This window comes from Ornithorhynchus anatinus, chromosome 12, assembly GCF_004115215.2.
Source record: "Ornithorhynchus anatinus isolate Pmale09 chromosome 12, mOrnAna1.pri.v4, whole genome shotgun sequence".
Taxonomy (NCBI): domain Eukaryota; kingdom Metazoa; phylum Chordata; class Mammalia; order Monotremata; family Ornithorhynchidae; genus Ornithorhynchus; species Ornithorhynchus anatinus.
This window is the reverse complement of record NC_041739.1, coordinates 18,516,282-18,540,046: the sequence shown is the minus strand read 5'-3', so window position 1 is coordinate 18,540,046 and position 23,765 is coordinate 18,516,282. Positions and strand designations below refer to the sequence as shown.

Sequence of the window (23,765 nt, the reverse complement as noted above, 5' to 3'; positions counted from 1 at the left end):
ATCTCCTAATTCCCAGAGCAGTACTCTACGAGACCAATAGCAGGCCTGCGGGGTGAGTGCAAAATAATCACATTGAACTCAATCCGTGTCCTACTCGAGGTTCATGGTCTGAGGCAGGATGAGCAGTAATCTTGTTTCCTTTATTTCAGATGAGAAAACAGGTGCGGAAGGTTAAGTGACTGGTCCAAGTTCACCAAGCATCTCATAGCAGAGCTGGAACTTGTGACTACCAGTCACAAGACTCTTTCCACTAGGCCACACTGCCATCTCTATGTTGTGCTCTCCCAAGCTCTTAGGTGCTTTGTGTGCAGAAAGTGGTCGCTTAGTGCTGATCAATCACTATGTGTAGAGCGCTGTACTAACCCCTTGGGACAGCGCAATGCAACAGAATTAGTAGATACAACAGAATTAACAGTTGACTGACTGAACGATTGCTGACTGATTGATTTGACTGATTGAACAATTCTATTATTGCACTAAGATACCACAGAATTAACAGATGACTGATTGAACGATTCCTTCACCCTCAGAAGGTGCTCGGTAAATTTGTGGTGATGCAGTAGTTCAAGGACAAATCTGTGAAAATACATATTTAATCAAAGGGGAGAAGAGAAAGAACTGCCACCTTAACGGATGGTTATTCTACCATCAGAATGCTAGGATAGCTCTTTTTAAGGTTAGTAAGAACTATGTTCAGAGATGTGCATCCAGATTCCTTAACAAATCCCTTAACAGCTGGCAGAGAAAACCAACCTTCCATATTCTCTCCCATGAAATTTCCTCCTTCAAATGCCACAACCTTTCTCAGGTTACTCCAGGTGAGCTGGATCTCAGGAATGGGGTAATATGGTAAAGTGCAGTCAATGAATGATTTTTAATGTCAGTAGGGTTGGTGTGGTAGACAGCCTTACAATATATGTCCTACCCAATTCTCAAAGAAAAGTGTAGAAATTTGTGATATAGGTTTTACTATTAATAATAATGATATTTGTTAAGCACTTACTACGTACCAAATACTGTACCAAGTGCTGGAGTCGATACAAGATAATCAGGTCAGACACAGATCCCGTCCCACATGGTACTCACAGTCCAAGTGAGAGCAGATAAGGGCAGATGTTTATTGCTTTCGCCAGAAAGCCTATAGCTTTCGCTTGGGGCTCCCAGTGATGTATCTTCAGTCATTTTCCCCACAAATTGATTGGGCAGATTTATTAATTTCTTATTTGACTTGAGAGCTTTATTCTGAATGCCAGTGAAGCCAACAAAGCTACTGAGTTCATCTCTAGAGACCAATTACAGTCCCATTATGTGTTTAATAGCATCTAAGACTTACGCAAGGAAATCCTGAAACTAAATCCTGCAGAATGGATTTGTATTTCATGCCGAATGACTCCTTGTAAAGCATGAAGACTTAGGCCTGATTCTTACAGATTTCCTAGCACATCTGTTGGTGACTTTCTCGTAGCGCTTCACAGGGAAACCGGTAATTGTCAGCTCTAAGGAAGTATCCTTGTGCTAGACTGTGAGTGGCAGCCGGGATAGGGCTACTCGGACTTCAAGAGAAATGCCAAATTATATTTTCTTTTTCCTTTAAGTGGGTGGAGCCCCATTTTAGCTTCATCTTAGTCTCTTCTAGAATTACAGATTTTGAGCAAGTCTGACTTTGACTTTGACTTTTTAGACTCCAATGAGGATTTTCCTCAATGGAACAAAATTGGAGCTGCTATGCTGAATTACTATAAACAAGGACTGAGATCAGCCATCCGGTATTTAGGACTCCTTCCTATTTAGACTTGTGGGTGTCTTGTGGGACAGGGACTGTGTCCAATCTGATTATCGTGTATTTACCCATGTTTAATACAGAGGTTGTCACATAGTAAGTGCTTAACAAATACCATAAAGGACAACTGAAGTAAGCTCCATCAATCAATCATTTTTATCGAGTGCTTTTCGTGTACAGATTACTGCAGTAAACACTCAGGAGAGTACAGTATAAAGAGCTGGTAGACACATTCCATGCCCACAGTGAGATTACAGTCTAGAAGATTCAGGATCCTCGAGCCATGCAGGATCCACCGACCATTACTAAACCAAACTCCCAAAGCAGACAAGGTCAAAATTGGGATTTAATTAGTAACATGAATGGGAAAAATTCCCAACAGAGATTAGACAAGGTTTGCAGGATACTTTTTTCAGCCCCTGAGATTCAAGACTGTTAGAGCCAAGCTTAGGATCTGATCAATACGCTATGTAGTTAGACCATGTGCTGCCTGAGATCTCTAAGGGAAACCTGGAAAATAACCCCCAAATTTGTAAAATGACCAAATTGACCCACTTGAACTTCCTATTTCGTCCAGAAATGTCTTAGGCAGACGGAAGTACGTGATGCACGAAGATCATTTCTAGGTGGGTTTCTGAGGGGCAGGCCGGCAAACAACTCCCCACAGCCAGTAGCCAGCTTTCAGTACTTCCCTTCCCTTCACCCTGCTCTCAGGAATGCTTGGCTCTGCCCTCAGAGGAATGGAACTTTTTCCCCATGAATTTCCCTCCCAGAGTATTTCCAATGATCCTGGTCAGGGCTGTCTGCCCATGTGACCTTGCCCTCTAACAGTCTCTTACCTCTTGACCAGCCAAGTTTGTTGTGGGCAGAGAATGTATCTGTTTATTTTTGTATCGTAGTCTCCCAGGTGCTTAATACAGTGTTCTGCGCACAGAAAATGTTCAATAAATACCATTAAATGAATGAATGAATTGTGGTATTGGATTAAGTGCTTATGTGCTAAGCACTATACTAAGCCCTGGGATAGGTACCAGACAATCAGGTCGGACCCAGTCCCTGCCCCACGTGGAGCTCAGTGCAAATATTGGGGAGAACAGATATTGAATTCCCATTTTACAGATGAGGAAACCGAGGAACAGAGAAGTTATTTCCCAAAAGTCACATGGTAGATCAATGACAGAGCTGGATTAGAAGCCAGGTCCGCTGACTCCTTGGCCTGTGCTTTTTCCACTAGGCGACACTGCTTCGGTTTTCTACCTGAATGTCCCATCGACAACTAAACCTAAAATGTTCAGCAGAGCTCCTTGACTTCCCACCCAAACCCTCTACTTCCCTGGGCTTTCCCATCACCGTAGACGGTACCACTCTCCTCCCTATATCATAAGCCCATAACCTTGGTATTCCCTCAATTCATCTCTCATTCGACCCACATATTCAGTGTGCCACCAAATTCCATCAGTTCAGTCTTCCCAACATGGCTAAAATCTGCCCTTTCTTCTCCATCCCAAACTGCTACTATGCTGCTCCAAGCACTTGAGCACCTGCCGTCTCTCTGACAACCCTGCCTTCTGTCTCTCCCCACTGCAGTCGGTACTTCACTCTGGTGCCCAGATCATTTTTCTAAAAAAACTGTTCAGGCCCATCTCCACACTCTTCAAGAATGCCCATCCACCTCTGCTCTTTACTGTCAGCTTCAAAACTCTCAATCAACTCGCCTGCCCTACCTCACTGATTCCTACTCCAGCCGAGACCGCACACTTTGGTCCTCTAGCGCCAGCTTGGTCACTGTGTCCCAGTCTCATCTACAGCACCATCAACCTGTCTACGTCTTCCCTCTGGCCTGGAACTCCCTCCCCCTTCGTTTATGACAGACCATCACTCTTCCCACCGTCCTAAAATACTAAAATCATCCTAAGAGCTATCTTAAAATCATATCTCTTTCAGTAGACCTACCCTAACTATGCCCTCATTTTCCCTACTCACTCTCCCTTTGGCATCACCTACGCACTTAGATCTGTACCCTTTAATCATTTGATAGCCACCTCATTTTCAGACCCAAAGCACTTTTGTAAATATCCATAATTTATATTAATGAATGTCTCCCCATCTAGGGTGTAAGCTTCTTGTGGGCAGCAAACATATCTACCACCAACTCTGTTGCATTTTAACAAGCTGTTAGTACAGTGCTCTGCACACAGGTGCTCAGTAAAAACCATCGATTGATTCTGACTGTAAAGTGGAGCGGAAAGTGCGATAGGAGGAGGTCTGGTAGTGCTGTTTGATGTGGGGTAGCAAACTGAATAGAATGGTCACCTGGTGGTTGGGGCCAAACTGGGGGCCAGTGGGAGTGTGGGTAGGTGATTTTTCTGTATATGAGGAATACATTTTTGCAAGGGACCACCTGGACGGGCGCATATTTTGTACTCCATTAGAGCGTACGCTCCTTATGGGTAGGGAACATATCACTTGTTTGCTTTGTACTTCTTCAGTGTTTAGTAGAGTCCACTGCACTCCAATGGGTGCTCAATAAATACTGCTTCTCCTATTACTGTTATTTCCACTCCTACCACTATTACCGGAAGGAGTCGGATATGGGAACAGAAGCCACGTCTGAGTGGTCAAACTCCCTTTCCACCAGTGCCCAGCATGGGTGTAACTATTTTTAAAGAGGATTTAAAGGGATTGCATCATGGCCTGGTGGACAGCTTGGGCTCGGGAGTCTGAAAGAGCTGGGTTCTAGACCTGGCTCTGCCACTAGTCGTTGGGCAAATCGCTTAACTTTTCTGTGCCTCAGTTACCTCATCTTTAAAATGGGGATTAAGACTGTGAGCCCCATGTGGGACAGGGACTGTGTCCAATCCGATTACCTTGTATCTGTCCCAGTGCTTAGAACAGTGTCTGGCACACAGTGAGCGCTTAACAAACACCATAAATAGAAAAGGAATGTTAAGTTCATCCGCAAACAGCTGGAAAGCAGTTCTACCTATTTGCCCGGGCCAAAGGACCAATCCAGGATTGTGCATATTCCCAAATTCTGGAATCAGATGGGAATGTCAGGTTTGATAAAAGCCGGATTTCAGAAAGTTTCAGGGAGAGTTAGGCAAAAGAGCCCAAGTTACATTAATGTGGAAAATCTTGAGCATTTTAATGAAAATACATGCAACACTATTAAGGCATCAAGGCTTAACACTTGTGCCTGTTCAAAAATCGTGTCCTAGCACCTTGTAAACAAATTGAAAGAAATGTCCAAGTTATGCAGTGTTCACAAATCCGCAGCTACAGTTGTTCCAAGTGGGGCTCAGTAAGTATGCTCTTGGAACAAAACATGAGAATATATAGGCTCTTGCCTAGATTGTTATTAATAGCAATAATAATAATATGCGCTAAACACTTATGTGCCAAGCACCATACTTATGTGCCAAGCACTGGGGTAGATACAAGATAATGAGGTTGGATACAGCCCCTGTCCCACATGGGGCTCACAGCCTAAATAGGAAGTAAACGAGGGCCAGAAGTCAGTCACTACACCAAGAAATCCGTTTTTCAGCTGGCCTGTCTCCTGTCTAATTCCCGCTTTGGTACTTGGCATTTTTTTGACAGTTAGTGGTGTGTTTTTTTTTCCAGTGCTGACCCTTCCCCTGACCATGGCTTCTACTGATGAGATCCCCAAGTCAGATGTGGCACCAAATTTCACACTGACTTGGGAGGATCAGGGAACCACACAGGGTCTCGAGCAATTGGGAGGTCAGGAACCCTGGAGAAATTTTCTAGGTTCAGACTACATCTGGCAGCAGATTTGTAAAGTGGCAGCCATGAGACATCATCACATCCTGTTGCGTGCTAGCAGAGCATGTAGGACGTCATATAAGCCTTGGGGTTTGATTCTTCGAAATGCCAGTGCTGGCCATCCTATTCCTGCCACCATGAGCATTTTGCTGTCACCATGGCCACCAGCCAGCTGGGAGAAATGGTAAGAGCCAAAAAAATAGAGTGAGGATAAAGGGGTGTCTACCAAAGCTACTCCTAGTGTCTTATCGGTCAGCTGGGACCACAGACCTGAGCAGGGTGGGTGTAAAATTGCATCTGAGCTCCTAAAAAATCTGTCTAAATTAAGGCAAGCTAAGAACACCTGAAGTTTTCTGCAGCCCTTGGTGGAAGTATTGATCACTGTATTGTGTACTCTTAGGAAGTCAGAGCAAGGAATGATTCTGGATATTGGACTAAACCTTTAGGGTTAAATGTAGAAGTTGCCTGAATATGCTGAGTTCAGTCTGCATGCTTAAGCTTCCAGTTCATAAAAGATGGGTTGCAGCTGGGTTTTTAATGCAGTAAATGACCTGTTAAAGTGTCCCAGATGATTCCCCCAAAAAGGTTATTTATCATGTGTCTTCATTTTGCATAGAAGCCTGTTTAACTTCCAAGATAATAATATAAACATAGCTTTCTAGTGGATTCCCGATACTGATGGTGGTTAGATTGCACAACTCTTTAGCTGGAAACAAGGTGCAATCATATTTAAAATATTTTGGGTATTCTAATGTGCAATTGCTGTAATTTTTTCTTCCAAAGAATACTCATGACATTTCCCTGCGCTTTTTTTCTCAACATATTGTCACCTATTCGCCAAATAATTAGCCTCCCCTTCCCCTGGCCTACACTCACCTTCTCAACTTCTGTCTTCTGTGTTGTCTGCCAAAAATCTAACAACCTCTCTTCCTCCTCTTCTTCCTCAGATCTTTCTCCTCCTCCCTCTCTTTCAAGAAAACCTAGGCACATAGGATCTAAGACTTCCTGGAGAGTTCCCCTGGACCATCCCTCTGCTAAAAAGTAGACGAATTGAGAAATGGGGTAAAATATCCCATTTTGAAAGATTCCACCTGGAGATATAAATGGATGAAACATGATGACTCAGGCACCCTGGGGCTGGGAAGGGGGAAGTGATGGACCTGCCCGAGGTGCTGACTGAGCTGTGTGTGACTGAGAAAGCTCTATCTCCCTCCCAGAATCAGAGCGGAAGAGGTCGGTTCCAATGTGGCCCAGGGCAGCCGAGGAGGAGTGGGACAGCATTGCTGAGCCATGCCATCGCCCTCCTCCCTTCCCGCCACCGTCTCAGTCCATACCGCCCCAGGAGCGCATGGGCAATCCTGACAAATACAGAGATGTTCCACCTTTCGGCATGATGTGTCAGAGGTCTGAAAAGAGCCCCAGAAGGAGTTAGTGTCTTTAATAATAATTATGGCAATTGTTTAGTGCTTACAACGTGCCAGGCACTGTACTAAGCGCTGGGGTGGATACAAGCAAATCGGGTTGGACACAGTCTCTGTCCCACGTGGGGCTCACACTCTCTATCATTTTACAGATGAGGGAACTGAGGCACAGAGAAGTGAAGTGACTTGCCTCAGGTCACACAACAGACAAGGGGTAGATCCAGGATTAGAACTCATGACCTTCCGACTCCCACGTCCATGCTCTATCCACTATATCATACTGCTTCTCATGTGACTGCTTCTTTGAGATTGACAGCCCACTCCCTGTAACCCATCTCATTATGCCAACAGCGGTTGGGATGGGAGAATTGGTCTTAGTTTACAAGACAAACTCCTCCTTTCATCCCCCTGCTATCTTAGAGAACTGAATTTACTGAATAAACGTAAGTTCTTTGTGGGCAGGGATCGATCTACCCTGGCTTCAATTTTTGAAGTATGTCAGGTGAAAGCACAGAGTTAGCATCTTGGAGGCTCACAAGTAATGCTATTTGAAACTGTTCTAGGACTTCTAGACCCTTTGGTTCCTGATACCTAAAGGATCCCCAGGAAAATAGTTCAGTCTGGAACTTTCCCTGGAAAGCAAAAGTTGGGAAGAAGGGAGATACATAGGAGAGTCGGTCATCTTCATTACAGGGCAGAAAGAACCGACTGCTTTAGTTTACGACCCCTCTGCTTCCCCAGGAGCAATTCTAGAGCAGTTCCAGAGTAATTCCAGAGCATATTACAGGAACAGCATGGCTAGTGGAAAGGGAATGGGGCTTGGGAGTTAGGTGCCCAGGGTTCTCATTCCAGTTGGATGTATGATCTTGGGCAAATTGCTTGACTTCTCTGTGCCTCCATTTCCTCATCTGTAAAATGGAGATTAAATACCTGTTCTTCTTGTTATTCAGATTGTGAGCCCTACATGGGGTAGGGACTGGGTTCAAGCAGTGCTGATGTTATAAATGCTTAACAATTACCTTACTTCATTAATTAATTAATCCCCAGGCTCACTGGAGCTAAATCTGCCCATAGGCACGTCTGTCCTGGATCAAGTCATTATCACTATCAGTACTGGTTGGATGCCTGTTGTGTGCAGTGTCCTGGGTCTAAGGAGCATATGATAAAAAATAGAATATAATAATAGTGGTATTTGTTAAGTGCTTACTCTGTGTCAGGCGCTGAATATATGACCGGGCCCTTGAGGAACTTACTACCTGGCCCTAGGGCAAGTCCAGACTCTAAACTTGGTCCAGCCATTTTGTGACTTGAGTAGAAATCTGCACATCATGCCTCCTGGGACTAACTTGGGAGAGCCAGAGTGAGGATTCAGGCAGCAGTAGGCAGACATCAAAATGATACATTCCTGAATTGGTCACAGACCCAAGCCAGCTGGACTCTTTCTCTGCTTTGAGTCAACTGAAATATTCAATCCATCAACGGTATTCATTGAGTGCTTACTGTGCGCCAAGTGTTGTACTAAGCACTTGGAGAAGTACAGTACGACAGAGTTGGTAGACACATTCCCTGCCTCCTATGAGCTAGTTGTCAGATTATCCCCAAACTCGATTTCCATGCAAGGAAGGTTGTATCCTACTCTTAAGATAGTTTCTCCTTGAAAACATGAGCCCAGCTGTGACAATCTAGCAATTTACTAACTACAAGACAATGCCAAAAAGCAGAAAATACACACAGAAATAACTTTAAAATGAAAGGGCAGAGCAGTCTATGAGAGTTTAAAAAATTGTAGTAAATGTCTCCCCTTTGTGTTTTGGAAAGAGGTGGTTATGGATTCCAGTGATTCTGTTCTGTCATCAACAGGAAAAGTGACTTAAGAACATAAATGCAGTAAGGAAATATTTATAATTGGCTCCTATTCAAAGGCTGAAGAAACACTTATTTGAGTTTTCATTTATCATGGGTAACTTGCCTTTATCTGTCCCTCCATTGTTCCTTCCAAAAAGCAAATAGAGGAAAAAAAGACGATTGAGAAATCCATGCCTAATATAGACAAAAGGGATTCAGCTTATGAACTGCCACTTTCTCAGCAGAAAATGCGATGTCACTAGTGCTTAGTACAGTGCTCTGAATACAGTAATATTACTTAAATATTAAATGAGTATTATTATTACTACCTCAAGGTTGGGCATGTTTCAGTTACATGAATATATTCCAATGTTTCTGAGTCTTTGTTGTGTAATATTGTTGAAGTGTCTGCTTATTTGTTCTGATGTCTGTTTCCCCCCTTCTAGACTGTAAACCTGTAGTGGGCACGGATTATCTGTCTTTATTGCTGAATTGTACTTTCCAAGTGCTTAGTAAGCGCTCTGCACGCAGTAAGTGCTCTGTAAATATGAATGAATGTGTAAAGATAGTCTAATATTGCGATTCTAAACTCCAAATTTTCAGCATGAAAGAATTATACTGTTACAAGACAGTAACATCATGGCTTGTTACCTAGGCAGCTCCAAGAACCAAGCCTAGAAGCATGAGAAGCAGCACAGTGTGGAAGTCAGAGGGACCTTGGTTCTAATTCCTGCAACACCACTTATCTGCTGTGTGAACTTGGGCAAGTTACTTGATTTCTCGGTCCCTGTTACCACATCTGTAGAATGGGGATTAAGACTGTGAGCCTCATGTGGTACATGGAACTGTATCCAACCTGCTTAGCTTGTATCTAACCCAGTACTTAACAAAGAACCCGGAACATAGTAAGCGCTTAACAAATACCTTAAAAAACAAATTTTTAAAAAGCCTAGAAAAACGCTTCCAGCCACTAGTTAGCTATCTCTATCTTTCTCTGTTTTTTAATAATAAAAAAAAAGCAACAGGATCTCACATCAATCACTCTTACTTTTTGAGCAATTACTGTGTGCAGAGCAATGTCCAAAGTGTTTGGGAGAGTAAGACACCACAATATAGTAAATACCTTCCCTGCTCACAATGTGAGAATGCCACTTTGATTCTTGTAAATTACCTTAGAACAGTTTCTTTGTTTCTGAAATCCAAAGGTGACACAAATCGTTAGTTACTTTTCCATTCTGTTTCTGTTTAATTTGGGAGTTTCTTTCGAAGGACACATGAAAGTTGCACGTTTACATAATGTTGCCACAGGCTTATTAATAAGGTAACCACAGTTCTACTCGTGGGTTTGTCAGAAGTTGACTACCCTAAATTATTTTAGAGCAAGCTTATTAAGAAAATCACAGCAAAATATGGCTGCTGTTAGAGAAATCTGCAATATAAAGTTACCAGTAGAGTTCTTTATAACTTGTTTGTGATTTCCAAGGGGGAAAACATATGAAAAAAAGCCATAATCAAGTGAAAGTGAATTGTACATGAAACAAAATTTCACCAAAATAGTAGCTATCAAATGCTATGAGAATGTCCAATTAATCTATAGTATTTATTGAGCAGTACTTGGGAAGCAGCAAGCAACCAGGCAGGACAAAGGCAGGACAACTATCAGTGAAAAGATAAATAAAAAGACACCAAGTCACCTTTGGGCTGAGATGAAGAGGCAATATTCTGGAAAGGGAAAGGGAAAGATAAATAGCCAGAGGGTTGCTCAGGAAGCAGCTGAAAGCAATTCATGCTAAAAGTAAGTTGAAATAGAGAAGCAGCGTGGTCTAGAGGTTAGAGCACAAGCCTACAGTCAGAAGGATCTGGTTTCTAAACCTGGCTCTGCCACTTGTCTGCTGTGTGACTTGGGCAGGTCACTTAACTTCTCTGTGCCTCAGTTACCTCATCTGTAAAATGGGAATTAAGATTGTGAGCCCTCTGTGGGACATGGACCTTGTCCAACTTGATCAGCTCGTATCTATCTCAGCGCTTAATATAGTGCCTGGCACATAGTAAGCATGTAATAAATACCGTTGAAGAACAATGAACTTAGGCTTGTATGCCTTTGAGTTAGGTAAGGCATTTGAGAAGAGGGCACTGTTTATCCTTTATCTAAGGAGGGGAATATCAGAACTAATTTGTATTGCATACACCAAAACCACGTTTTTTTAAGATACCATTTCCCACCATATTTAGGAAAATGCAACATATGCCTTAGTTTACTTGATTGAGGACTTTGGGTACTCAGTTTTCCTGGGTAGAAACCTGCTAACATTCTAAATTCCAGTTTCACCGGAAGCCTTCTCCAAAACTATTTTTAGCCACATAACCTAGGGAGCCTCCATTTTGCTACTTAGCTACTGCCGCTCCCCCCACCCCCTCCTACCCCCATTTCCTTAGTAGGAAATAGAAATCAGATCTTGCCTTCTAGGTCATGTATACAAATAAACAAACATCGGGACAAGCTGAAATAAAAAGAATGCGAGCAGATGATGCCTCCTGCTGAATGACTACTGTGGATAGAGCTTCTCATTATCTATATTATTACCACTAGTAACAATGTTTGAGTACTTTCTGACAAGCAATGTATTAAGCACTGAGGTAAATACAAGATGAGCAGGTTAGACACAGTCCCTGTCCCACATGGGGCTTACAGTTGAAGGAGGAGGATTTAATCCCAATTTTACAGTTGAGGAAGCTGAGCTACTGTTTCTTCTCACCAGAAGGGATTGGTAACCAATATTTTTACAATTCTATCCAAATTTATTTGATAAAAGTAGGTTAGGTGGATTTGAGGTGTCAAGGCAACAGGTCTGTGACTTAGGCTTTCTCATGCATGACTCCCACTGACTCCAATGATGAGAAGTTTGGTGGCCAATGTTGTGAGGGGCCTATCCTCGTGTTTCCCATTGAATTCTGGGGGCTTCCTTCATCCAGGGCGGAGGTAATGTGGGATTTTGATGTGGTGATCAGTGAGGAGGGGCTAGAAAAGTCTGAAGTTCACTCTGTCGATAAGAGAGTGACTGCATTCGGGACTCCTGGAGCAAGACTGAAAATTCAGCCAAATAACTCCTCCTGGTCCTGTCTCCTTTTCCTCCACCCACACTTCTCCTTTCTCTCCTTTTCCTCCTTCCACTCCTCCTTCTCTACTCTTGCTCCTTCTCCTGTTCCTTTTCCCACTTCTCTCTCTTCTCCTTCTCCTTTTTGTCACCCTCCTCCTCACATTCCTCATAAATATGAGTTTGGCCTTGAGCATATATTTGCCCCTCTTAAAATTGTGGCCCATGCAGTTCTGAATAATCCAGTTTGGAATACTACACGTTTCTAGTGTAGACAGCATTATAAGAACTCAGATGATCAAGATTAATCGAACAGAAGTTAGGCAAAGTTAAGTTAAACCAGGTGCTACTAGAGTTTGGGACAAGGATAGGACTAGAAAGAATGACCAAAGCTGACGATCGTTCACGCTTTTCATATTTAACCGTTATAACCATTTTCAGGCTCTCTTTCCCTCGTCCTCCTCTTCCTGCTTCCCTTCTTGTCCTTCTCCTCGTTTTCGGCCTCCTTCTTCTCCTCATCCAGCTCCTTCTCCTACTCCCCATTCTTTCTCCTCTGCGCCCTCCTCCTCCTTAACCTCTTCTTCCTTCTCCTTCTCCTCCTTCTCCAGGCTGACCTAAATCTTAATCTAGCCCTCCCCATCTCTCTCAAAGGATTTCTATAGACTGAAAATAATTGAGCAATAAAGCTGAATCATTTATTTTTCTGAGGATGAGTCCATTTTTCTACGTATACTAAAGACTTTGGTTGCAGGGTCCATCCCTTAGGAAACTGCAGCCCTGATTGCTTAAATGTTTACAAGTTGAACTCTTTTCAAGGCCAGGGTGACGCTCCCTCCACATTCCCTGCTAGGTGTTGACACACTGCTCCTGGGTGACCCAATCACTTTTTCTGAAGTCAAATACATGAGGCTTGGTTGTGTTGTGCCAGTTTAACCATTATTATGACAAAAGTAATTATTTTCAATTAACTGGGATTTTTTTCATGGAAAAGACCTATGTATGTGTATGTTTTTCCTACTACCAGTCAATCAAATGTGTGTACTGTGTGCAGTGCACTGCACTAAGCAATTAGTAGAGTGTAATATAATGGAGTTGGTAGACACCGTTCCTGCCCCTAATGACACTAGATTGTAAGATCCTACACCAGACTGTAAATTCCACAGTGGCAGGGATCCTGCTTACCAGGAGCTAGTACTCCCATGAGTTAGTACTCTCCCAGTCCACACACTTAGCTCCTCTAATGCCAACCTACTCACTGTATCTCGAGCTCATCTATCTCCTTCCATCTATCTATCTCATCTTCCTCTGGCCTGGAATGCCCTCCCTCTTCATATCTGACAGATGATCACTTTCCCCACCTTCAGAGCTTTATTAAAAGCAAATCTTCCTCCAAGAGACCTTCCCCGACTAAGCCCTCATTTCCTCTTCTCCCACTTCCTTCTGCATCACCCCTCCCTCAGCTCCACAGGACTTATGTAAATTTTCATAATTATGTATTATGTGGGCATGGAACATGTCTGCTGACTTTGTTATACTGTACTCTCCCAAGCACTTAGTACAGGACTCTGCACACAGTAAGCACTCAGTAAGTGTAATTGATTGTTTGATGAGATTAATGTTGTTTTCTGCTTACTGGAACCATTCAATAAATACCACTGATTGATAAATTTAATTGATTGATTAATTTATTGGGTAGTGTGATCTAGTGCAGTGAGCATGGAACTGGAAATCAGGAGACCAGATTTTTGCTAGGTAACTTTGTGGAAAAACACTTAATTTCTCTGTGCCTAAATGCCTTTATCTATAAAATGGTGATTTTCTCAGGCTAAAATGAGAAAATTGACATAAAAGCACTTTGGAAATTGTAAGAGCTGTACGGAATTGTTATTATCATTAGGGTGAAAGGGATCAAGGCATGGTGAGTGTATGCAAAGGGAAATTAGGTGGTGGCTGACTGTTGGAAGCATTGTTTTCCAAATATTATTTTTTGAGAAATCATAAGAATGCAGGAAAAATCACTTCAATGAGACAGAATGATTATTTAATTGCAAAGAAAATAATTAAAAGAAGAGTAATAATAATCACCCCACCTTTAGCCCTAAAGCAATTACTTATGTACATAATTCATTTTAGCATGTCTCCCCCCCCACACAGACTGTAAGCACCTTGTAGGCAGGGAATGTATCTGCCAGCTCTGTCATATTGTACTCTCCAAAGTGTTTAGTACAGTGTACTGCACACAGGAAGTGTTCAATAAAAAACATTGATTGATTAATTGACACTACAGTGGAAACAAGTCTGAGGGAAGCAGCTGACACAGAAACCTTTTTCTGTAATTTATCCTTTCACTACTTTGCCAGGTGAGGCTACTCTACAGCTATCAAAAGTGGTTTGTTAAGGTCCAATGCAAAACAACCAAAGTTCCTATATTTAAACTTGTTGTTGGAAAGTCACTAAGAAGTAGCATGTCCTCATGAATGGGGCAGGGGCTCGGGACTCAAAAAGATCTGGGTTCTAATCCCAGCTTTGCCACTTGTCTGCTTTGTGACCTTGAGTAAGTTATTTCACTTCTCTTTGCCTCAGTTTCCTCATCTGTAAAATGGGGATTAAGACTGTGAGCCCCATGTGGGACGTGGACTGTGTTCAACCTGATTAGCCTTTTTGTACTCCAGTGTTTAGTAGTGACTGGCACATAGTAAGTGCTTAACAAATACCATGAAAAACCCCTTCTGGCAATTCTAAAAACACATTTACTTTTAGGACTACTTGTCAGGGCTCAGTAGGTAGAGGAGTTCTCTCTTTGTGGACCAGTTGTGCCTATGAGAAGGCTGAGGCATTTTTCTATCAACCCGCTGGTTGGCTGCAATATGTCACCTTCCACGAGACTGGTTCAAGGCCAGGGGAGACAGGAAATCTGCCCTTGTTGGAGGTGATGGGTATCAGAGTTGTGGGGGATGGGGTGGAAGGGCGGTCATGATGTCAGCCTGCTGCCAGGGGAAGTGCCCAGATCATAGGTTCCCAGCTAGTGTGGAGGCCACATTCTGACAGCAGACTGCAAAGAGGCCTCTGGGAGGAGCCTCTAGGGCGTAAATGCCCCACTGGATGGTAACTTAATTGTGAGCGGGGAACAGGTCTGCCAATTTTGTTGCATTGACCGCTCTCAAGAATTTAGTACAGTGCTCTGCACATAGGAATCACTCAGTAAATTCCTTCAATGATGATAAAATACAGCCGCTTCTTCAAGTCCTTAGGCCAACAGGATCAGCTGGCAGACTGAATCAGCCCATTCGAGAAACATGAATCCCTCTGGGCTCACAGCTGGTGCACTGTCCGCATTCCCGTCGGAGAGCCATTGGAGATCTTTCCAATGCCGTATATCCCAGAGGACTCAGAATGTGCTTGACTGATGAACAAGTTCAGGCTTTGTTTTATGGCTTGCCCAAGGTTCTCGGTCATTTGGCTCCAAAAAAATCTGGGTCTAGAACTTCACAATTATAAAGAAAGTATCCTTTCTCCCCTCATCCAGCACCCCACTCCCAAACTGGTGGATTATTAAACCACCCAAGATGGATGATTGCCTAGTCTTTTCTTTTAAACCTCCAGAATGGTTCTAATAATAATAATAATAGTACCATTTGTTAAGTGCTGTTAAGCACCTGAGTAGTTACAAGCTGATCAAGGCAGACACGGTCCCTGTCCCAAATGAACTTCAGTTTAGGTGGGAGGGAGAACAGGAATTGCATCTCCATTTTATAGATTAGACACTGAGGTAGAGGGAAGTTAAGACTTACCCAAGGTCACACAGCAGACAAGTGACAGAGCGGAATTAGCACCCGTGTCCTCCAACTCCCAGTCTCATGCTCTTTTCACTAGGCCACACTGCAGTGAGAGGTGTATCTTCCCTCTTTCACAGAAGCAATTTTGACCCAAGTTGGTGGGAGACGGGAGGCTCCTCCACTGCACCGTCAGAGACTGGTTTCTTTTCTGCTAGGATTTGTCCACCAGTACTGACTAGGGTAAGGCCAATGAGGTTCAGGGGCCCTCAGGAGCCAGGGATCACGTACAAGCAATGATTTTGTCTCTTTTTGAGTAGCCAGTGATATATTTGTGGCCACAGACCTGGTTAAGCTGACTTGAAAGCCGCAAAACAAAGCATTGGTAGTATCCTGGAGGAAAGGAGTGGGTAAAATGAAGCTTAAAATCAGCAAATCTTCCAAATCTCTATTGTAGCAGACAAGAATTTGGAAATTTCTGAGAAAAAGTGGATCAGGTTATGGTTAGGCTTGAAGATACAAATGATCTCTGATTTCAGCCTTCAGACTGGCTCTAGGGCCTATTGTATCTCTTCCCAGCTGGCAATAGTTAGACAGTGGTTTCTGAAAAGTAGTGCAAGATTTACCAAAATAAACAAGCAAAGCAGACAGGCGTATTATCTTATTTTGATTTAAGCATTACATGATGACTTTTAAATGTGAGTGGAATGTCTTTGGTGAGCTACTGTATTTAATACACTGAGGCTATATCTCCGAGACAAATTTTATTCAATAGCACTGCCACAGTGGGAAACTAGCTTTGGCTAATAATCATTATGGTTTCTGTTTTGGTATTTGTTATTTGACATTTAAATGCTAATAAGGAGGGTTGGGATCAGAAATTGTTTACAAATGACATATCTTTATTCCCCAATAGATTGTAAGCCCCTTGGGGGCAGGGATCCTGTCTACCAACTCTGTTGTACTCTCCCAAGCACTTAATACAGCACTGTGCATACTGTAAGCATTCAATACATACTATTGGTCAATCAATCAATCAATGGTATTTATTGAGTACTCTCTATGTGCAGAACATTGTACTAAGTGCTTGGGAGACTATTGATTGATCAATGGCTAGCTGAACTCCAAATTTAGGCATCGTAATAGTATTCTATATGAGTATAATAATTGGTATATTAGGAATGATAACAATATTTTGCTAAGTGCTTATTGTGTGCAGAGTATGGTACCAAGCATTGGGCGGTCATTGGCATTAACAAGGGTGTTCTTCCATATGGTATTCGGTACTCAGAAGGGGCCATGAGAATCCCCATAAGAAGACTTCAGCTTGTTTATTTTATGTAGCTGTGAAAGGGCTTAGAGACCCAAGGACAGGCTGATTGATGTGGTGATGCTTCCTTTCCACTCCGTGACATGCCCCTCCTTTTCTCTTCCTGTCCCTTTGTCCTCTCTCCTTCGTTCAGATACTTTTGCAAAATCCCTTCTCTCTTCTGCCTCTCTGACTTTCCCTTCTCAACTCCCCACCTGCTGATGTTGGCATGGTTAGCTCCAGAGCACTCCAGTTGATTAGGAAACAGATCAGTTAGAAATCTCTCTTCCCTTAGACACACCCAGCTGGTTCAGACAGGATATTTTCCTGAAATGTACTGCTGTAGCAGTCTGGGATCTCTTTTAAAGAAACAACTCCTCAATCAATCATTCATTCAGTCAAGGGTATTTATTGAGCATTTACTGTGTGCAAAATCAGTTACCTTGCCCCCTCCTACCCTTACCACCCTGATTTCCTAGTACAACCCAGCCTGCACACTTCAGTCCTCCAATTCCAACCTACCCACTATACTTCATTCTCATCTACTTGACATCAGTCTCTCACCTATTCCTGTCTTTGACCTGGAACGCCCTCCCTCTTCACACCCGAAAGATAAACACTCTCCCCACCACCAAAGTCTTATTAAAATCACATCTCCTCAAAGAGACCTTCCCCAACTAAGCCCTCATTTCCTCTTCTCCCACTCCCTTCTGTGTCACCTTTATATTTGGATTTGTACTCTTATTCCCCTCTCCCTCTAGCCCCACAGCACTGTGTAAACATCCATAGTTTTATTTATATTACTGCCTCTCTTCTCCTATAGACTGTAAGCTCATTATGGGCAGGGAATGTATCTACCAACTCTGTTATATTATACTCTCCCAAGTGCTTTGTACAGTGCTCTGCACATAGTAGAAAATCAATAAATGTGATTGATTGCAGAAGCTTCAGCTTGTTTATCCTCTAAGGGAAAAGACAATGAAAAGTTCTATTCCCCACCACGATTCCCCAATCTACAGTATTGAAGCAAAGCTATTGATTATTGAAAACTGTCATATACACGAGGACTTTCTGATCTTTTTTAATGGTATTTGTTAAGTGCTGCCTATGTGCCAGGCGTTGTTCTAAGCACTGAGATAGGTACAAGTTAATCAGGTTGCAGACAATCCCAGTCCCACATGGGGTTCACAGTCTTAATCCCTATTTTACAGAAGAGGTAACTGAGGCACAGAGAAGTTAAGCGGCTTGGCCAAGGTGACACAGCAGATACGTGGCAGAACCGGGATCAGAACCCAGCTCCTTCCATCTCCCAGGGCCACACTTTATCCATTAGGCCATGCTGCTCCTCTGCTTCATTTGAAATGCACCCTGCCCTTGCCGCTGAGGAAGATCAGAAGGATCTCGAGAAGACTTTCAGGAGGAGAGACAAAATGCCGGAGAGAGAATTGGCCTTGAGAGGGAGGGAGGCTGGTTTCCCCCCAGAGATTCCTACTTTCTCTTCTAGGCAGCTCCCTTGATGGCTGCTCTCCTATTGTGCCAGCATTGCATTTCCCCCTAGGCTCACTAAGCCTGTGTCAGGGACACCCCATTTTACCAGTGCTCTGCCCACCCCACACCACAACTGCCTCACTGACAGATCACCTTCCCCACTGATCTCCTCCAAGAGCAAAGTGAGTAGGACAAAGTGACTGGACTGTAAGGTAGCAAATCTGCCACTACACCAAAGGGCCAGAAATGGGCAAGCCCCGACTGTGTGCATCCCCTCAGCCACCTCTGACACAGAGGCTTTCTTCCCATCATTTGACAGGGCCTTAAACTAGCCACAGAGCACGGGCTTTGGAGTCAGAGGTCATGGGTTCAAATCCCGGCTCGGCCATTTGTCAGCTGTGTGACTTTGGGCAAGTCACTTATCTTCTCGGTGCCTCAGTTACCTCATCTGTAAAATGGGGATTAAGACTGTGAGCCCCACGTGGGACAACCTGATTCCCTTGTGTCTACCCCAGCGCTTAGAACAGTGCTCGGCACATAGTAAGCGCTTAACAAATACCAACATTTTCAGTTGAAAGCGTTTGTGTATATATTATACTCTTCTGTACATTCAGTTCTTTCTTCAGTTATTCCATCCTGACCCATTTTTGCTATTATTTGTAATATCCTTGTTCACCCTTTTGTTACCATCCTGTCCACAATGACCTTATAGTCTAGCGTATTCTGCACTCATTTGTCAGATTGATTGCATTAAAAGAAATTTAGTATTCGTCAGTAAAGCAACTTAAGAAATGTTGGGATCGATTTGTTAAAAAATGACTTTCCAGATTGCAAATGCTCTTTTCTGTTGTTTCATCATTACAATGATATATATTCTTAATACAGTGGCAACTGTTTTCTCCCTCTCTTTTCTAGAAAAGAAGCCCAGTTAGATGAAGAAGGGCAATTTCTGGTCAGAATAATCTACGATGATTCCAAAACATATGATCTGGTTGCTGCTGCAAGCAAAGTTCTTAGTGAGTAAAATGCTGCTTTCCTTCTTCAGATTTTCTTCTTGGTTTATAAAACCGGATTCTTTGGAGACTAGGATACCCTGTACCTAGTTCTATCCATGCCTGGAGGAAAGGGTGGGAAGGAGGGGCTGGACTGAAAGGAGTGGCTGGACTGTCATGAGAAGTAGTTTGGCCTAGTGGAAAACATAGGGACCTGGGACACACAGGACCTGGGCACTAATCGTGGCTCTGCCACTTACCTGCTGTGTGACCTTGGGCAAAACACTTCTCTGTGTCTCAGTTCCCTCATCTGTAAAATATGGACTAAATACCTGTTCTCCCTCCTGTTTAGACTGAGTCCCATGACAAGAGTGTGTACAAACTGAGGCTCTTGTATTTAACCACCAGAAGCAGTGTGGCTTAGTGGATAGAGTCCGGGCCTGGGAGTCAGAAGGACCTAGGTTCTAATATTGGCTTTGCCATGTGTGTTGTGTGACCTTTGGAAGTCGCTTAACTTCTTTGGGCTTCAGTTACTTCATCTGTAAAATGAGGATTAAGAGAGTGAGCCCCAGGTACACTTCCCTGGGCCTCAGTTACCTCATTTGTTAAATGGGGATTAAGACAGTGAGCCCCAGGTAACCTTCTCTGAGCCTCAGTTACCTCATCTTTAAAATGGGGATTAAGAGAGTGAATCCCAGGTGGGACAGGGACTATATCCAAACTAATTAACCCAAGTTACCCCAGTACTTAGAACAGGGCTTGGCACATCATTGTTATCTTTATTATTAGCCCAGCATTTAGTGCAATACTTGTTATAGTCTAAGCTTTTAGCAAACACAGTTGTTACCATAATTAAGATGATGATGATCTGGAAGGGAAGCCTTCTGCCAGCTAAATGAGGGCAGTACTTGCCACTGGGGAAGTCATTCATCCAGTTTTATGTTGGACAGCCCAGGTTTCAGTCAGCCTGTCCTCATTCTGAAACTAGATGCTTTCATATCTGAGGTATTTTGTTTTGTTTTTGGGTTTTTTTTAATTTTATATACTGAGCCTCCCTCTGGCATGGCTCCTGCTGTCAAATTCCAGTGCTGGAGTTCATATGGACTGGGAGCTAACTGTGGGCAGGTGTAAGGGCTTTCTCTAGAGAAGTGCAATAGGATCATCCTAGCTCAGGTTTATTTCCACATAACGAGAAGCAGTATGGCCTAGTGAAAAGAGCACAGGCCTGGGAATCAGAAGACTTGAGTTCTAATTCTGGCTCTGCCACTTCTTTACTGTGTGACCTTGGGCAAGTCACTTAACTTCTCTGTGCCTCAGTTATCTCTTTATAAAATAGGGATTAAGATTGTGAGTCCCATGTGGGATAGGGACTGGGTCCAATCCCATTATCTTGTATCTACCCCAGCACTTAGTTTAGTGCCTGGCACAGAGTAAGCACTTAACAAATACCTTAAAAAATGGTATAAGTGATGCCATCATAAAGCGCCGTATGCCTGGTGTAATGCAAGTGGCCCCACAGAGGTCTCATCTGGAACTTGCAACGTCCAGCAGTGGCCATCCTGTTTGCCAGAGGGCCGCTGAAATGAGCACTGCTTTTGAGTTTGAGTCCTTCCATGGATAATCATAATAATAATGACAGTGATGGTATTTGTTAAGGGCTTACTGTGAGTCAAGCACCGTTCTAACTGCCGGGGTAGATACAAGCTAAGCGGATTGGACCCGGTCCCTGTCCCACACAGGGCTCACGGTCTTAATCCCCACTTTACAGGTGAGGTAACTGAGGCCCAGAGAATTGAAGTGACTTGCCTAAGATCACACAGCAGACAAGTGGTAGAGCTGGGATTAGAACCCAGGTCCTTCCAACTCCCAAACCTATGCTCTATCCATTAGGCCATGGTTCCCATGGACTGGGCGTGGGGAAGGGAAAGGCGGGGTGGGAATGGATTAGATCACTGCTAAAGTTGATAGCAGCAAAGTCAAGTCAGGCTGTAGATTATGGCAGAAGACACTTCTCCAGAGACCTTCGTCTCAAACCTAATATAATCTGTTCTGAGGGCAAATGTGGCAAGGGGCAGAAGAGGCTCTTTCACCGTCTTCACTGTCATCCACAGTTGTAACAGTAGCTATTGGGGGGGTTACTATGTATAATACTCTTCGGGGACGTGTCACAAACGTTAACAGACCTAGAGCCTGTCTCTAGGATGATCCTTCAAACTCTCCCTTCCTCAGTCATTGCATTCTCTTCCCAGGTCCTTTTGAACTCCCTGAGAGAAGGGATCATGCTTAGTGGTCCTATCATACCCTCCCAAGCACTTAGAGTCCATCAGTCCGTCCATCAGTGGTATTTATCGAGTGCATACTAAGTGCAGAGCACAGTACAAAGGTAGCTAGGGAAAGTACAGTACAACAAAGGAACCTACAGTCTTCAGGGGGAGATGGACCTTAAAATAGATTAGGGGTATAGGAGAAATATTGTAGGGCTGGAGTGAGTACCAAAATGCCAAACCAATAGTTGTAGAGAAAGTGCTGGGTAGACGGGGCTAGGTTTGAGGCTGTCATACCTCTAGTTGTGATATCAGTTTGTTAGCTTCCTTCCAGCTTTTAGTCCAAAATACTGGATGCTCTACTGTCCTGGAAAGCACATGTTGGCCTCCAGAGCCCATTCAAGTTGGTAGTGAGGTGAGAGGAGCGGCGACTGAACTGCCAGCCTTTTTGGGCAGTAGCTCACAGTTGTGCCAATCAGGACGCTGGTTCGAGGACGACATAACAGAGCAAAATATCTGTACCTTGACTGACTGAAGCAAGCAGACTTTAGCCAGTCCTGTGAAAGATCTTCTATAACATACTCTTGGTCGTTCTACCTTGTGTAGAAGTGAAGATGAAGTAGGAAATATGTCACTAGAGACCAGTGTGATGGAGTTGGTTTTACTTTTACAAATAGGATCAGTAAAGTGCACCTCTAATGTCTACTTTGTGGGGAGAGGCACTATGAAATAAATAAGGAATTGTACTGGGACAGTGGGACACATACACAAGTACATATAGATATGCTTTTATGCACATATACACATATGCACATATATGAAATATATATATAAACTATTGACTGCCTTCTTTCTAGAAAATTTCCCAACTAGCTTACCATAGGATATTAGTCACAGACCAGATTAACCCTATAGAAGTATTTAGTAATTCAAATTTAAAATACAAGTCAACCTGTAGTATTGGGGTGTTTCTGCCTTAAAACGTTGCTTTTTAAAAAAATTCTGAAATACTGAGAATAAAATTAGTTTTGGAGTTTGAATTGTTTGGATAATCTGTCAGTAAAGACACACTCAGCACAGGACATTGTCAGTTTAAAGTCACTGGACTTATTTAGTTTTTTAAAAGCCACTTAGTCTATTATGTGTGTTGTTAGCAGTTAGGTAGAATTCTATATCATGGAAGATTAAATAAAAGTGACTAAAGTAAAACAACATCATTCTGAAATAATCAAAACATTTTCTTATGTTGCAACAGATCTTAATGCTGGAGAAATCCTCCAAATGTTTGGAAAAATGTTTTTCGTGTTTTGTCAAGAATCTGGTTATGACACAATCCTCCGTGTACTGGGCTCCAATGTCCGAGAATTTTTGCAGGTAAGATTTTCCATTAGAAGTTTCCTCTCAGCATTCCCTTCCTTTAAATATATTTTATTTAGTCATTATAACAAAAAAACCCCTCAAAACCTCAAGGGAGCAGTGAAGCCTTTTTTAGTCTGTTGAAATTTAAGTCATATTACCAAATATATTCCTTGTCATTTTTCTTATTAATTGAAATACGCTAAAGCTTTTAGTTAGTACCAGATAATGTAAAAATAAGTCCAGTTCTATTTTGTTTAGGGTGCTATTTTAAGCATTCACTTTTGTGAGACTCCATGCTTGAATGTGTGAACTGTGAAAATGATGCTTTGTTTACAATTGGTATTTCTGAGCTGGCTGCAAACAGCCAGATCTTGCTAGAAAGTGATGTCAGTGTGACACCAGCTGAACCGAAGCCCAGTGTGAGAGAATGTAAACCAGTTTCCATCCAGCTGCATTATTGATTCAACCACCAAAATAAGAACTCTAGTGTTTAATCAAAACGTCTGCTGTTTACATATTAACATTTTTCTTCTGAATTTAAAACATTATTAAATCAAGATGTAAACTGGTTGGCGGTTTTTTACTCTGAGATAGACAGACTACTGGTATCAAAAAAAACTGCCATTTCTTAGCAAAGTAGCTCCTATTAGAAA

At 42.9% G+C, this 23,765-nt stretch overlaps 1 protein-coding gene across 1 annotated transcript in view; it reads left to right on the top strand.

Moving 5' to 3' along the window:
- The window catches only part of GUCY1B1 (guanylate cyclase 1 soluble subunit beta 1), a 56,241-nt gene that overhangs the window by 3,078 nt on the left and 29,398 nt on the right, over positions 1-23,765 (top strand). Inside the window, exons 3-4 of the mRNA XM_029076513.2 lie at positions 19,413-19,513; positions 23,009-23,127. Coding sequence (XP_028932346.1) covers positions 19,413-19,513; positions 23,009-23,127 — 220 coding nt within the window. The remainder of the gene's footprint in view (positions 1-19,412; positions 19,514-23,008; positions 23,128-23,765) is intronic.